The sequence below is a fragment of the Gracilinanus agilis genome, chromosome 1 (assembly GCF_016433145.1).
Source record: "Gracilinanus agilis isolate LMUSP501 chromosome 1, AgileGrace, whole genome shotgun sequence".
Lineage (NCBI taxonomy): Eukaryota > Metazoa > Chordata > Mammalia > Didelphimorphia > Didelphidae > Gracilinanus > Gracilinanus agilis.
This window is the reverse complement of record NC_058130.1, coordinates 202,335,497-202,349,139: the sequence shown is the minus strand read 5'-3', so window position 1 is coordinate 202,349,139 and position 13,643 is coordinate 202,335,497. Positions and strand designations below refer to the sequence as shown.

General features: G+C 45.8%; 2 protein-coding genes across 2 annotated transcripts in view; one reads left to right on the top strand and one right to left on the bottom strand.

Moving 5' to 3' along the window:
- The window catches only part of ZNF771 (zinc finger protein 771), a 39,777-nt gene extending 34,801 nt beyond the window's left edge, over positions 1 to 4,976 (top strand). The window contains exon 3 of the mRNA XM_044659774.1: positions 3,632 to 4,976. Within this exon, the coding sequence (XP_044515709.1) occupies positions 3,632 to 4,453 (822 nt within the window). The 3' untranslated portion in view covers positions 4,454 to 4,976. The remainder of the gene's footprint in view (positions 1 to 3,631) is intronic.
- A 3,770-nt stretch (positions 4,977 to 8,746) lies between these two features.
- Positions 8,747 to 13,405, bottom strand: DCTPP1 (dCTP pyrophosphatase 1). Its single transcript, XM_044657394.1, has 3 exons — positions 13,189 to 13,405; positions 11,674 to 11,784; positions 8,747 to 9,333 (listed from the first exon to the last, which is right to left on the bottom strand). The coding sequence occupies exons 1-3, from the start codon at positions 13,299 to 13,301 to the stop codon at positions 9,018 to 9,020; spliced, it is 540 nt and encodes a 179-aa protein (XP_044513329.1). The 5' UTR covers positions 13,302 to 13,405; the 3' UTR covers positions 8,747 to 9,017.
- Positions 13,406 to 13,643: the final 238 nt, after the last annotated feature.

Below are 13,643 nucleotides of genomic sequence, written 5' to 3'. Positions count from 1 at the left end.
GGAGAGACTGTTTCTACTGCTTTGGCTGCTGTTGGGAAGACCAGCAAGCTAGCAGCAATAATTATAGATAGCATTTGCAATATGCCAGGCATTAGGCCAAGTGATTTACAGTTATCTCATTTAATTTTTACAACTCTGGAAGGTAGGTGTTCTTATCTGCAATTTACAGATGAGGAAACTGAGGATAAGTAATTTGCTCAAGATCACACAACTAGGAAGTATCTGAAGCTGGATTTGAACACAGGGCTTTCTTAGCTCCAGGCCGGGTGCTCTATCCACTATGCCATCTGCTGCTTAAGGCTTGGGTTCAAATCTTGCCTCTGCTACTTACTGGCTATGTGACTAATAAGTCATTTTAGCTTCCTCATCTATGAAATAAGGGGGTTGAACTCAACCTCTGGATACCTGCCAGCTCCAAATCTATGAACCTATGACTTAGAGGCCACATGACTTGGGGAAGCATTTTCCCTTCTTAGGCCTCCTAGTTTTCTCACCCACAAAAAGTGGAGGTTGGACCAGATAACTCCCAAGTTCTGTGTTCTAGGAGTGGAGTCCGTGGTCCCAAGAGTAGTGATGGGTCGTCATGAGATTTTACAAAGGTCGGATTTGAGGATCAGGCCAAGTAGTTAGAATGTGTTCTGCTGTGCTGCTTCCCTGTTTCTGGCAAGGTTCGGCTTTCTCTTTCTGCATTGGCTTTTTCTGATTGTATTCCTGTGGAGCCTGTGCTCCTTCCTTACCATTCTCCTTTTTAAAAATTGGCCCAACTTCCACTTCTTTCATTCTTCTCATTTGCAATTTCATTCTCTGGAGTGACTGGAGCTCTTGGATTAACAACCTGGTTTTGTTTGTTTGCTTGTTTCCTGTTCTTGTGATGCCTGGGAAAACAGCATATTTTTCGGATGCTCTTGAAGGGCTATTTATGGACCATTGAGTGTTTCTGGATGGATGCCTGGCTCTTTAGACCTCATCTCTGTGTGGAGACCCCTTCTGCCTGTTTTTATTAAGCTTATTGAAAACTAAATTTAATTAATTTTCTTGTACTCTTTTTCCTCAATTGAATTAGTATTAACTATGTTACTTGACAAATAAATATTTCCAGAGCTTCCCACCTTTGCTCCCTTTACCTTGTTTATTTGGTTTTTTTAAATCCTTACTTTCTAATTTAGTAGCAACTCTTTAAGATAGAAGGTCATGGGCCTAAGCAAATGAAGTTAAGTGACTTGGCTAGGGTCACACAGTTGGGACGCATTTGAGAACAGATCTGAACCCAGGTCCTCCTGTATTCAGGCCTGATTGTCTGCTGCCCCACCCCCTGTATTTTGAATGCTGCTGCTCAAAACTGCTTTTTGCTGTGAGATGCCTTTGAGAGAAAAAGAGATACAATTTAGGGAAAGAGCACTGGACTGGGAGTCTGGAGTTCTGGGTTCCAGTCTTGAGGTAATGTGCTCTCTGAAAAGAAACAAATAGAAATAGAAGTCTTCTTGTTTTATTGATACTAATTTTTTTAAGTTTTATTTTCATTTATTTATTTATTTTAAGCCCATGCCTTCCGTCTTGGAGTCAATACTGTGTATTGGCTCCAAGGCAGAAGAGTGGTAAGGGTAGGCAATGGGGGTCAAGTGACTTGCCCAGGGTCACACAGCTAGGAAGTGTCAGAGGCCAGATTTGAACCTAGGACCTCCCATCTCTAGGTCTGGCTCTCAATCCACTGAGCCAGCTGCCCTCAAGTTTTATATTTTAGACAGCTAGGTGACACAGGAGCTTAAGTGCTTGGATCTGGAGTCAGGAAGACCTAAGTTTAAAATCCCGCCTCAGACATTTTATAGCTCTGTAACCCTGGGCAAGTCACTTAATCTGTCTGCCTCAGTTTCCTTATCTGTAAAGTGGAGGGCAATAATAGCCATCTCCTCATAGGGTTGTTGTGAAGACCAATTGAAATAACTGCAAACCATATAGTATTATGGGATGCAAGTTATTATTAATAGTACAATTACTACTACTATTTTTGTTTTTTACATCACAGACATATCTCTATATTCTTTCCCCCAAAGAACCTCTTCCCTTATCTCAAAGAAAAAGAGTAAAACAAAATATTGACATAGTGACCATCTGACAGGATATGGAACATTCAGTATTGACATAAGGGGGGTAAAGGAGAGGCAGGGAGAGTTGGAGAGAGGGAGAGACACAGAGAGAGGGAAGAAGAGAGAAAGAGAGCTGAATTTTAGTGTCGGATGAATATTGCTAATTGACCTTTTAATCCATTGTATTGTTTTCATTTTAATTATTGTAGTCATTGTATATTGTTTCATTGGTTCGGTTTTATTTTTCACCTTGCTTCAGTTCAAAAAAGTCATCCTATTTTCCTCTAAAACCCTAGTATTCAGTTTTTTCTTTTGACACAATAATATTGCTTTACATGAATAAACTAGAAGTTTCTTCAGCCATTCTCTATCTGATGGGCAGCCCCATTTTGTTCTTTGGTTTTTGGCTACCATAAAAAAAGTACTGCTATGACTCTTGAAAGAAATGTGACCTTTTTATGGCTGACCTCTTTGGGGAATACATGCCCACCAGTGGAATCACAGGGTCAGAGGGGATTATGAACAGTGCAGTGATTTCTTTTGAATAATTTCAGCTTCTTTTCCAGAACAGTTGGACCAATCTACAACTTTGCCAACAGTGCATTAATGTACTTGGCTTCACACAGTCCCTCCAACATGGACTATTTCTGTTTCTTATCATATTTTGTGAATTCTCAGTTGTTTTGATTTTAATTTCTCTTTATTATTAGCCATTTTGAGGCAGGTGGAGACCAGCCAAGGCACTTACTAGCTGTGTGACTTAACCAAGTCATTTAACCTCTGTTTGCCTTGTATCCCACAATTGTAAAATGGGAGCATTAATAACTCCTAACTCAGCCCTGTGAGGATCAAGTGAGGTAATCATTGTAGTAAAGTACTTGGCATAGTGCCTGGCACATAGTAGGCGCTGTGTAAATCTTTCTCCATTTCCTTTATTCCCTAGAGCGTTTTGTATTGATTGGTAGTTTGAAATTATTCTTTTGAAAACTTCATATTCTTTGACCATTCTCTCTATATATCTTAGATATTATTAGAAAGGTAGCATTGCCTAGGAGATAGACAGCTGAACTTGGAGTCAGGAAGACCTGGGTTCAAATCTTGCCTCTGATACTTGCTAGCTGCGGGCAAGTCCTATGGGCAGATCATTTAACTTCTCTCTGAACCAGGTCATTCTTTAAAACTGTTCAGATAAAGACAAGTAGCCAATGAGCTTTGGTAGAGGGAGCTTCTACTCTGATAAAATCGTAAGTATGGACTCCTTCCCCTAGAAAAATTCAGATTATTATCTGGGATGCTGGACGCAAAGATTTGTTCCCTTTCAGCAGGTCTCTTTATTTTAGGTGTATTGATTTTTGTCAGTACAACAAGAGCTTTAGAACTGATTGATGAAAATTCTCTCCTTTGTATGGGTCCCTTGTTTAGTTGTGAGTTCTCCTCTTTTAAATGAAGGGAGTTGAATTAGATGGTCTCTTGAGCTCCTTGCAGCCGCGGCCGCTTTTATGATCCTTCCTTCCTAGCTAATCCTGTCCTTACTTTCTTTTCCCCAGATTCCAGGCACAGCCCCTGAGCCTCCAGCAGACCCGGCCCGGCCCCACGCCTGTCCCGAATGTGGCCGTGCCTTTGCCCGCCGCTCTACCTTGGCCAAGCACGCTCGCACCCACACCGGCGAGCGTCCGTTTCCCTGTCCCGAGTGTGGGCGCCGCTTCTCCCAGAAATCCGCGCTCACCAAGCACGGCCGCACCCACACGGGCGAAAGGCCCTATGCGTGTCCTGAGTGCGAAAAGCGCTTTTCGGCCGCCTCAAACCTGCGGCAGCACCGACGCCGGCACACGGGCGAGAAGCCCTATGCCTGCCCCCAGTGTGGGCGCCGGTTTGCCCAGAGCTCCAACTACGCCCAGCACCTCCGCGTGCACACCGGCGAGAAGCCCTACACCTGCCCAGACTGCGGGCGAGGCTTCGGGGGCAGCTCCTGCCTGGCGCGGCACAGGCGCACCCACACGGGCGAGCGGCCCTACTCCTGCCCCGAGTGCGGAACGAGGTTTGCCCAGAGCTCGGCCTTGGCCAAGCACCGCCGGGTGCACACCGGCGAGAAGCCCCACCGCTGCCAGGTGTGCGGCCGGGGCTTCGGGCACCGCTCCAACCTGGCGGAGCACGCCCGCACCCACACGGGCGAGCGGCCCTACCCCTGCCCTGAGTGCGGCCGCCGCTTTCGCCTCAGCTCCCACTTCATCCGCCACCGAAGGGCCCACCTGAGGAGGAGGCTGTACATCTGCGAGGGCTGCGGCCGAGGCTTCAAGCTGGCGGCCGGCGTGGGGAGAGTCGGGGGCAACGAGAGAACCGACCGGTGCCCTGAGTGCGAGGGGAGCTGAGGGCGGAGAACCTGGGGGGCGGCACCTGTGTCCCCTGGGAAGGGGTGGGGAAGGAGCAGGAGAGGAGCCCCCACTCCCAGGGAGAGGGAGCAGGGAGGCAGGTTCCTCTCCACTGAACGGGAGAACTTTGGGAGAAGTTCCTGCATCCGGCACAGGAGGAGGGTGTCAGCAGTACGCCGTCTCCAGAAGGCCAGGAGAGTTTCCGAGGGAGCGGAGCCGCCGTGGTGGGCCCCTGACCTCCAGCCCTGCCTACCTGGGCCCTCCCCTTCCTTCTCACTGAGTCTCTTGCTTTTTACTCTGCAAATGTAGAATTTAAGGGAGAAGGGTGGGAACCAGTTTGAGCAAAGAACTGGGGACCCCTAAGCCAAGGGCTCCCAGGGATGCTTCCAGCTTGGGGGGGGGGAGGAGGAGGAGGAGGAGGAGGAGGAGGAAGGCAGGGGCCTGTGTTACCCATGAACTAGCCCCTCCCACGTCCGACACGCAGTGGGCCTGTGTTCATGAATAAAGTATTATCCTCCTGTTACTCCGGCGCCTTGTGATGTGTCCAAAGCGGCCAGGGGTGGCCTCTTCCTTCTCCATCCCTGCCCTTGTTTCCATCTCGCCCAGACCTCCAAGCCCAGGGGACCCCAAAGATGATCTTCAATCCTCCCACAGAGCCCCGAACCTCCCTCGGGCCAGATCCCTGGAAAATGTCTAAAATTCTGTCTGGGTTTCTCCTGGTGACCGGTTTTAGGTACCACACCCCCTCCCCTGTTGTCTCTGCCTTCCCCCTGGTGATTTCTGAACCCCCAGCCCTCTCCTTCAAATGTTTGATGAATGAATAACATCTTGGGGCCACTGACTCAGCTCAGGAAATGTCTCATTTAGAAATATTAGTAATAGCAAACATTTATAGAGCCCGTGAGGGTTTGCGAAAACACGTCACAAATATCTTGTATATTTGTTTTGAAGGAAACAGACAAAAGTTAAGGGACTTGTCCAGGGTTAGACATCTAGGAAGTGTCTGGAGGCAGATTTTGAACTCCTGTTTAGTTCTAAGAGTTACTAAAAGGATCAAGTTAAGACACAGACTGGGGTACCTGGGTGGCACAGGAGATAGGAGCTGAGCCTGGAGCAGGAAGACCTGAATTCAAATCCATCCTCAGGACCCATCCTAAACAGGTGACCCTAGGCAAGTCATTTTGCCACAGTTAACGCCTCTGTTCCGTGGGCTCAAGAAGGAAATGACAAACTGCTCCACTCAGTATCTCTGCCAAGAAAACCCCAAATGGGGCTCCAGAAGAGTTAGACATGAGTAAACAAGGAAGACTTCCTGCTGTTTGCTGTCTGAGAAGGGGCATATGTATGGAAAAGGGGAAATGAGATGGATGGGGAAGGCTTCATGGAGGTGGCACAGACTGGATTTAAAGGAAGAGAAGATGGAGGGCCAAGACACATCCCCAGGGTGCTACGAGCTTTACAAAATATTTTCCTGCTTTTATTTGAGTCCTGTGACAATCATGTGAATTAAGGCCCCATTTTATAGGTGAGGAAGCAAACTGAAGGGTGAGCACATAAACCCAAGCTTTCTTGCCTCATGTTCAACACTGACTCCTGGGATCACAGATTTAGGGCCTGATTGAAGTTTAGAGTTGGAAATGGCATCAGGTCGGGTCAACAGGTTGGGAAACACCCCACAGAAAGAAATGACTCGGCTGATGTCACCTAATTTGGGCTGGGATTCCCTCCTGGCCCCTCTGGCTCCAAATGCGAGCATCTCTGCACCTCCCCTTCCTGCCCAGCAGTGGCGGGAGAGGGAAGGAGAGGGCTCACCCCTAGTATCCAGTTCTAGCCCTTCTCCCTTGTTCCCTGAGAATTCTGTTCTCTAGTTGCTCCCTCTCCCAGGGCCGGAACTCCCTCCCTTTTCTCTGTTGTGGTCACAAAGGAGAAGAGGCCCTTCGTTTGGCTTTCACCAGCCTCCTTCCTTGGCTCAGACACAATAACCCCCAAACCTGCCTTCGGCTCAGTTCCCTTGTGAAATCCAGCCCCTCTCGATTCCAGACCTTGTCCTTTTCCCCAGTGAAGCTGCTGGCCCTGGATCTAGTCTGTGTTTGGAAGCAATAATTGAGTTCCTCCAACCAGATTGTCCTACTTTCAGCCAGATCCAAAACTTGGGATTTGCCTGGAGGCCCCTAGGCAAGTTGGTCTTCCCAGGCCTTCATGTAACTGGAGCTTTTCATTGCTTTAGCATCATTTCCCACGCTACCTGGGAAGCAGTCAGCACGGGCTATAATCTCCAGCCTTTTATAGAGGCTCAGGTAAAATGGCTTGCCCATTTATTAAGCTGAAAAAAAAAAAACCAACCAACAGAACCTCAAATCCAAATGTGCTGACTATATACAATAAACTGTCCTTTTGATAAATCAGGAAGCAGTTACATACCATTATGTGCCAGGTAATAGGAATATAAAGGCAAGGGGAAAAAAACCTGCCCTTAAAGTTTCCATTCTATCAGGGAGATGACACATATATAAGAGATCAAAATGAATGTGCCACTATGTCACGGTGACTTTCTTGTAGGCTTTTGAATTGCTGGGAAAAATCCTAAGGGCCACCTGGGTGCTCTTGGAGGAAACAAAAGGCCTCACTGATATTATCTTTATGCTCTCTGGAGAATTGCTTGCCATTAGCAATGGGCCCAGTTGTGTCTTGGATCTCTGAAGAGATTTCCTCTATCCCCACCATTCATAGTCAATCAACATTTATTAAGTGCCTATTATGTGCCAGGTACTGGGCTAAACTATCAGGATACAAAAAAAAAAAAAGGCAAAAGACAATCCCTTCCCTTAAGGAACTCACAATTCAACAGGGAGACAACATGTAAACAAAGTAAGCTAATGTAAGATTAAAATTAATATCCAATAACTCCAAGCATTATATTTTACAAGATTTATTAATAACTACTTGAAGTAGAGGAAATAAAAAGACAAAAGTAAAAGCCTGAATAAAAGAGAAGTTTTCTCAACCAAGTTAGCAGGAGAGAATGAGGGTCAAATTACAGAAATTTTATCTCCAAAACTGTAAGGACTTGAGGATGAAAGTGGGATTCTGGGAAATGGAGTCCTGGGGTACACAACTCGAATTACATATTATAAAAGTATATGCTACAAAAAACCTGTATCTATGGGTTATAAGAGCTAAGGGGCTCAGTGGATAGACCTAGCCAGGCCTAGAGACAAGAGGGTCTGGGTTCAAATCTAGCCTCATACACTTCCTAGCTGTGTGACCGCAGGCAAGTCATGTAAACCCCATTGCCTAACCTCTTAGCACACTTTTGCCTTGGAACCAATACTCAGCATCCATTCTAAGGCAGGTGAGGGTTAAAAAAAAAAGCAATAGTTAACTACAGGATAAAAAGAACATAATAGAGAAAAGGCACTAAAAATTAAGGAGCTGGGAAGGCTTCCTGTAGAAGGTGGGCTTTTCACTGGGACTTCAAGGAAGCCAATGAGTAGAAGAGGGAGTATTCCAGGCATGGGGAACAGCCAGAGAAAGTGTCTGGAGCTAAGACATGGAGTTTTGTGGATCAGCCAGAAGACTGGTGTCATTAGAACAGTAAAGTATAAGGAGGCTGGAAAGGTAGGAGGGGGCTAAAGATGAAGGGCTTTGAATGCCAAACAGCATTTTGCATTTGCTCCTGGAAGCAACAGGGAGCCCTGTGTTTGAGTAAAGGAAGGTGGATGCTATTAATTGGGTTACTATTCAGGCTCCAGTTGCAGGATTCCCCAAGAAACCCTGTGTTCTTAACAATTAGCTGTGTGTGGGGGTTTGGACGAGTCACCTCCTTAGACTTGGGGGCAGAGAAGGCCTTATTTCCCCAACTGTCAAATGAAAAAAGGTCATCTATCCTAACCTCACAAGTATTTTAGTTTTATTAGAAAATATTTTTCCCACAGTTACATGATTCTTATCTTCCCTCCCCTCTTTCCTCCCCACTCCTGGAGTTGACAAGCAATTTCACTGGGTTATACATATATTATTACTCAAATCCTCCTCACAAGTATTTTAAGAATCAACTATTGAACTAAGAGTCGGAAGCAAATGTAGATTATTTACTAGTCCAGTTCTTTCATTCTACAGATAAGAACTGACTCAAGCTAATGGAGCCCTTTAGAAAAAGCAAGGTGTATCGTATAGACCTATGGTTCTCTTGGGGGTCTCCAAAGCTCCCATCCCTCACAGCTATTTAATAAAAATGACTATTCTCCTTCAGTCATATCTCTTCCTCTTCCCCATCCAAGTAACAGCAAAGAATAACTTCATCCCCAACCGCTTTATTAAAGAAAAAAAATAACTCCAGAAGGATTCCATTCAGTCAATCCCTCCTCCAGGGGAATTTAGGAGGGCTGGAGGAATCTTGCATTTCTAAGACCTAGGAACACAATTAAAGGAGGATTTGAGAAGGCTTGTGTGTCCTTGTTCTCCCAGTGGATTCCCTTTCCTGGCAGTCCCTCAGCAGCGCTGCTGGTCAGTCCCATGAATTTTAGCCCCAGTCCAGGTCCACACTCTAATGTGTGGGTGTTCTTTAGCTGGTAGCCTCCCCTCCCCTGGAGACAGGTGCACACTCAGTGGCTCCCGGGGCAGGACCAAGGCTCTCAGCCTTCGGTGTGGCTTCGTGGGGCAACTCCGTGTACTTGCAGGAAGAGCCGCGAGCAAGGTGGACTGGGTAGTGGCGCCGATTGGTCTCCATCTTGGCCAGCACAGCCTGTGGCAGGTCAATATGACATCGTGACGCCAAGGCAACCAGGTAGATAAGGACATCACTGAGCTCCTCGCCTAACGCGCCTCGTTCTGCTTCGGACCATGACAGGGGTCCAGGTCCACCATCAGGCTTCCACTGACTGATGGAAAAATGAGACAAACAGACCCAGAGACAGATGTTAGTACCAGGCCTTGACTGAGAGCCCTAAACCAAGCCCTGACAACCACAGCTTCACCTGCCTCTTCAAATATCTCCAAACGCCAAATCCAACACCCGAGCTCCAGGCCCTGCTCTCTTTCATTTGGTGAGTTTGATGTTCAGGGCAGTCCCATCCCAAACTGAGTTTTCCCTCTAACCCAAATCAGCCCATTTCCCCAAGCTTAAAGCCTTTCCAAATATTCCTCTTTACTTTCTCTTCAGTCATTCTGGACCATTTGTTATTTCTATTACATACTTCACTACTTCCTGCCTTTCCTTATGCAATTAATAACTGGTAGTTTTAAAAAAATAAATCTTATTTTCAAAGGGAAGATGCAATCCTTCACACGCTTTACCCCACTGAGAAAGCATGAGCTGTGCATACACACACACAAACTCTATTTACGGACATGTAGAGTCAAGCAAAACAAATTCTTGCATTGGCCTCATTCTGCACTGAGTCCATCTCTCTCTCTCTCTCAGGATGTGGGTGGCATGTTTCATTATGAGTCCTCTAAAAGAATGGTGTCAACTTCAAATAGAAACAGGTCCACAAGAATCTGTTTACTGCACACAGACTTGGAAAACCACATAGTATCTATGTTATTATAGTCTTATTTAATCTGTTAAATATTTCCCAATTACTTTTTTTAAACCCTTACCTTCCAACTTAGAAGCAATATACAAAAATGTATTTATTGTTTCCAACTCAGAAGAGCTATAAGGGCCAGGCAATGGGGGTCAAGTGACTTGCCCAGGATCACCCAGCTAGGAAGTGTCTGAAGCCAGATTTGAACCCAGGACCTCCCATCTCTAGGCCTATCTCTCAATCCACTGGGCCACCTAGCTGCCCTTCCCAATTACTTTTAAATCTGGTTCAGACTGCCACAATCAACACCTATGTCCTAGAATTGTAGTTGATCAAAATTCCCCAGTCTTTGAAAATTCTTTGTCCTCATTTATCTTTTAATATCTCCCACCTCCCCCTACAATGAGTCTCCAAGTCTCATCCGAGCTATTTCTGAAATGTCTTTAGCATCCATCCATTCCTATCCATGGCTATCCCATTCCAAACTTTTGTCACCTCTTGCCTGGACTACTATAAAAATGTAACTGGTTTCCCTTTCTCTGGTCTCTTCTTCTAAATGCATCCTTCCCTTACTGAAGTAATTTCCTAATGCAGAGGTCTAATGACATCAGACCTCTTTTGCTCAGCTTTTCATGGCTCCCCCACTACTTGGGATGAAGTACAAAATCCTTAGCCAGACAGATGAGCTCCCTATAATATGGCCCTGTCATTTAATAGCATTACTTTTTAATAGCATTATTTCCAATTATTCCTCTTTACTTTCTCTTCAGTCATACCGGACCATTTGTGAGTTGTATTATATACCTCACTATTTCCCGCCTTTATTTATGCAATTAATATTTGGGGTGCCACCCCCCCCTTTCCTACATATCAAAACCCTCCCTGTCTTTCAAGGCTCAGCTCAAATGCCACTTCCATGAAGTCAGGAATACTCTTTCCTTCCTCAGAATTTTGTCTCAATCAGAACCCCAGAACACAGTACTTAATACCTCTCCTATGCACTTATCAAATTCTGCCTTGTATTTTCACAGTATGTTTTTTCAACAATATTTTTATTTCACTAAATATTTCCATATTACATATAAAAATTTTTAAATTTACTCCCCTGTCTCAAACCCTTATTTTCTGTCTGTATTATGTATTGGTTTCAAGGCAGAAGTGCAGTAAGGGCTAGGCAATGGGGATTAAGTAACTTCCCAAAGGGTCATAAAGCTAGGAAGTATCTGATGCCACATTTGAATCCAAGACCTCCCTTCTCTAGGTCCGGCTCTAAATCCACTGAGCCACTTAGCTGCCTCATTTTTAAACATTTCTGAGTTCCAAATTCTCTCTTTCCTACACTTGAGAAGGAAGATTGTACATGTAAAGTAATGCAAATATTTTTATATTAGCTATGCTGCAAATAAAACACATTAAGCCCCAGCACCCCCCAGGAGAGAAAAATAAAGGAAAAAAATGCTTCAATTTACATTCAGAGTTCATGAGTACTTCTCCCTGGAGGTAGAAACCATTTCATAATATATGATTTATTGATTCTCCCTAAGCCTCAACTGCACCATAGTGCAAAGATAAAGCCCCATAGATGAATTCAACACTAGCACCCCAAGAGCAAGTGATGCCACAGTGAGAGAGGAAGAAAAGAGGGTCCCAATGCACCTATTCTTCCCCACCTGTCCCAATCCCATTACTCACAAGAGCTCTGCCAGCTCTCCCACTTCGCCAACAAGGGCCAGGAGGAGGTTCCGGGGTTTATGGAACTGGTCCCAGTCTCGTTCGGCTGCAAATTCTGACTGGAGGCGCCGGCTACAGAGGAGAGAGCAGAAGAGAGAAGGAAATGGGAAGAGGGAGCCAGAGACAGTCAGGAAGCAGCAAGGCAGGTGCGAAGAATTGTCAGAACTAGAGGGAATCTTGGGGAAAAATTTATTTCAAATCCTTCATTTTACAGAGGGGTAAACTGAGGACAAGAGGGAAGTGACTCATCAAGATAACCAAGCTACCAGGGGCAATGCTGGGCCAGGAAGCCAGGTTTCTTTTTTTGTTTTGTTTTCCTCCAGATTCTTAGTTCTATACTGTTTTCCTTCCATTATAAGCTGGGGAAAATGTTTTATGTCCTCTTCTTTCATATCTTGTTGAATTTCCACTCATCCTTCAATGCCCAATTCAAATGCCAAGTCCTCCAGGAATCCTCTTCCTCAGATTACCATAGCACTGCCCCTACCATACATGGGATGATAGTGGAAGCTGCTTCATCCCTCCCCACTATAAACTACATGAGGGCAGGAACCTGGTCTTACACAAACTGTATTTTCTTTGGCCCCTATCATAGTCCTCTGCACAGAAGATACTCATAACAACTCATATTTCCATAAATACTTTGAAAGAGGCTTTCTTCATAATGATGAGTCATTGGTTTAAAAGATGGAAGGGTCCCATTCCCTAATTTTACAGCTTTAAAGAGGTCCCACAAGATAGTAAACGGGTGGCCAGCATTTGAACTCAGGTCCTGACATCAAATCCTACTGTGGCCTCCCTCAAGTGTTTAATACCGTCCTCATTTTACAGAAAAGGAAACTGAGACTAGAAGATTAAGTAAAATCAATCTAAGTTCACAAAACTACTATTAGTCAAGATCGTAATAATAGCAGTTAGCATTTATACAGCGCTTTTTAGGTTTGCATAGTTCTTTAAAAACATCTCTCAACAATCCTGGAATGTAGGTTCTGTTATTATCATCCCCATTTTAGAGGTCCCTCTCTTTTGTATTTTTTTTTTGCACTCAATGAACTGGATGGACCTTAGGTAAATATCAGTCTCTCTACAAGTCTCGGGTTTTTTACCCGTATAATTTATATGTAAGAAGTACCACGGCAGAGAGAGGACTTGAGACCTAGATTCGAGTTCTGGTTGGGTGCCCCGGGATAAGCCTCTTAACCACAGAGAGCGCCAGGCAACTGGGGCTATCAATAGCAGAGGAAGTGTTAACCTGCACTGATAGAGGGGGTTTCCTCACCTGGGCGTTCCTAATACTAATTACGAAATAATAGAAGACTAGGCTTTCTCCAAATTGCATTTTGGTGTAGGCAGAGCATCACTAGGTACCAATAATGCGTGGGTTCAGCAGGAACACCTTCCCACCCACCCCTTTATCGCCCCTTGAGGATTGGGGTGGGAAGCATCCCCGAGCGGGGGGAGGGGGGTGCATCTCACATGTCTTCCAGCGTGGGCTCCGGGCTGAAGCTAAATGGGGTATTGCACCCCGCTCCTGCTGCTGCTGGTTCCGCAGCTGCTGCCGTGCTCTCGGGGTCGCTGCCCCCTGGCATGATGCTGCAGAGCTAAGGGGACACTCGGCGCCGCAAAAGACCCACTAACTCTGAAGCCACGTGCAACTTCCCACCTCTGCCCCTCCTCCTCCGCCGACCCGGGCTTTTCGGGGCTCCAATCCCCTAGCGCTCGTTCTCATGACGCAGGCGCAGAAGCAGAAAGGGGGGCAGTAAAGAGGCGGGAGGAGGCGGGACCAGACGGAAGAAAGGACCAACCATATGTCATACTTTTCTCCCGGGCTCACACATGAATCAATCAGCGAACCTCGCGCTCTAACTCTTGAGGGGGTTGGCCTAGAGCCGGCAGATGGGTTAGAATTGGACCATGATAGAGGTGAGGGG

Coding starts and splice junctions, on each gene's coding strand:
- DCTPP1 (XM_044657394.1), bottom strand. CDS start 13,301: ATGCCAGGGGGCAGCGACCCCGAGAGCACGGCAGCAGCTGCGGAACCA. Junction 11,785..13,188: donor GAGCCCACGCTGGAAGACAT/GTGAGATGCACC, acceptor TCTCCTCTGTAG/CCGGCGCCTCCAGTCAGAAT. Junction 9,334..11,673: donor GGAGAGCTGGCAGAGCTCTT/GTGAGTAATGGG, acceptor TTTTTCCATCAG/TCAGTGGAAGCCTGATGGTG.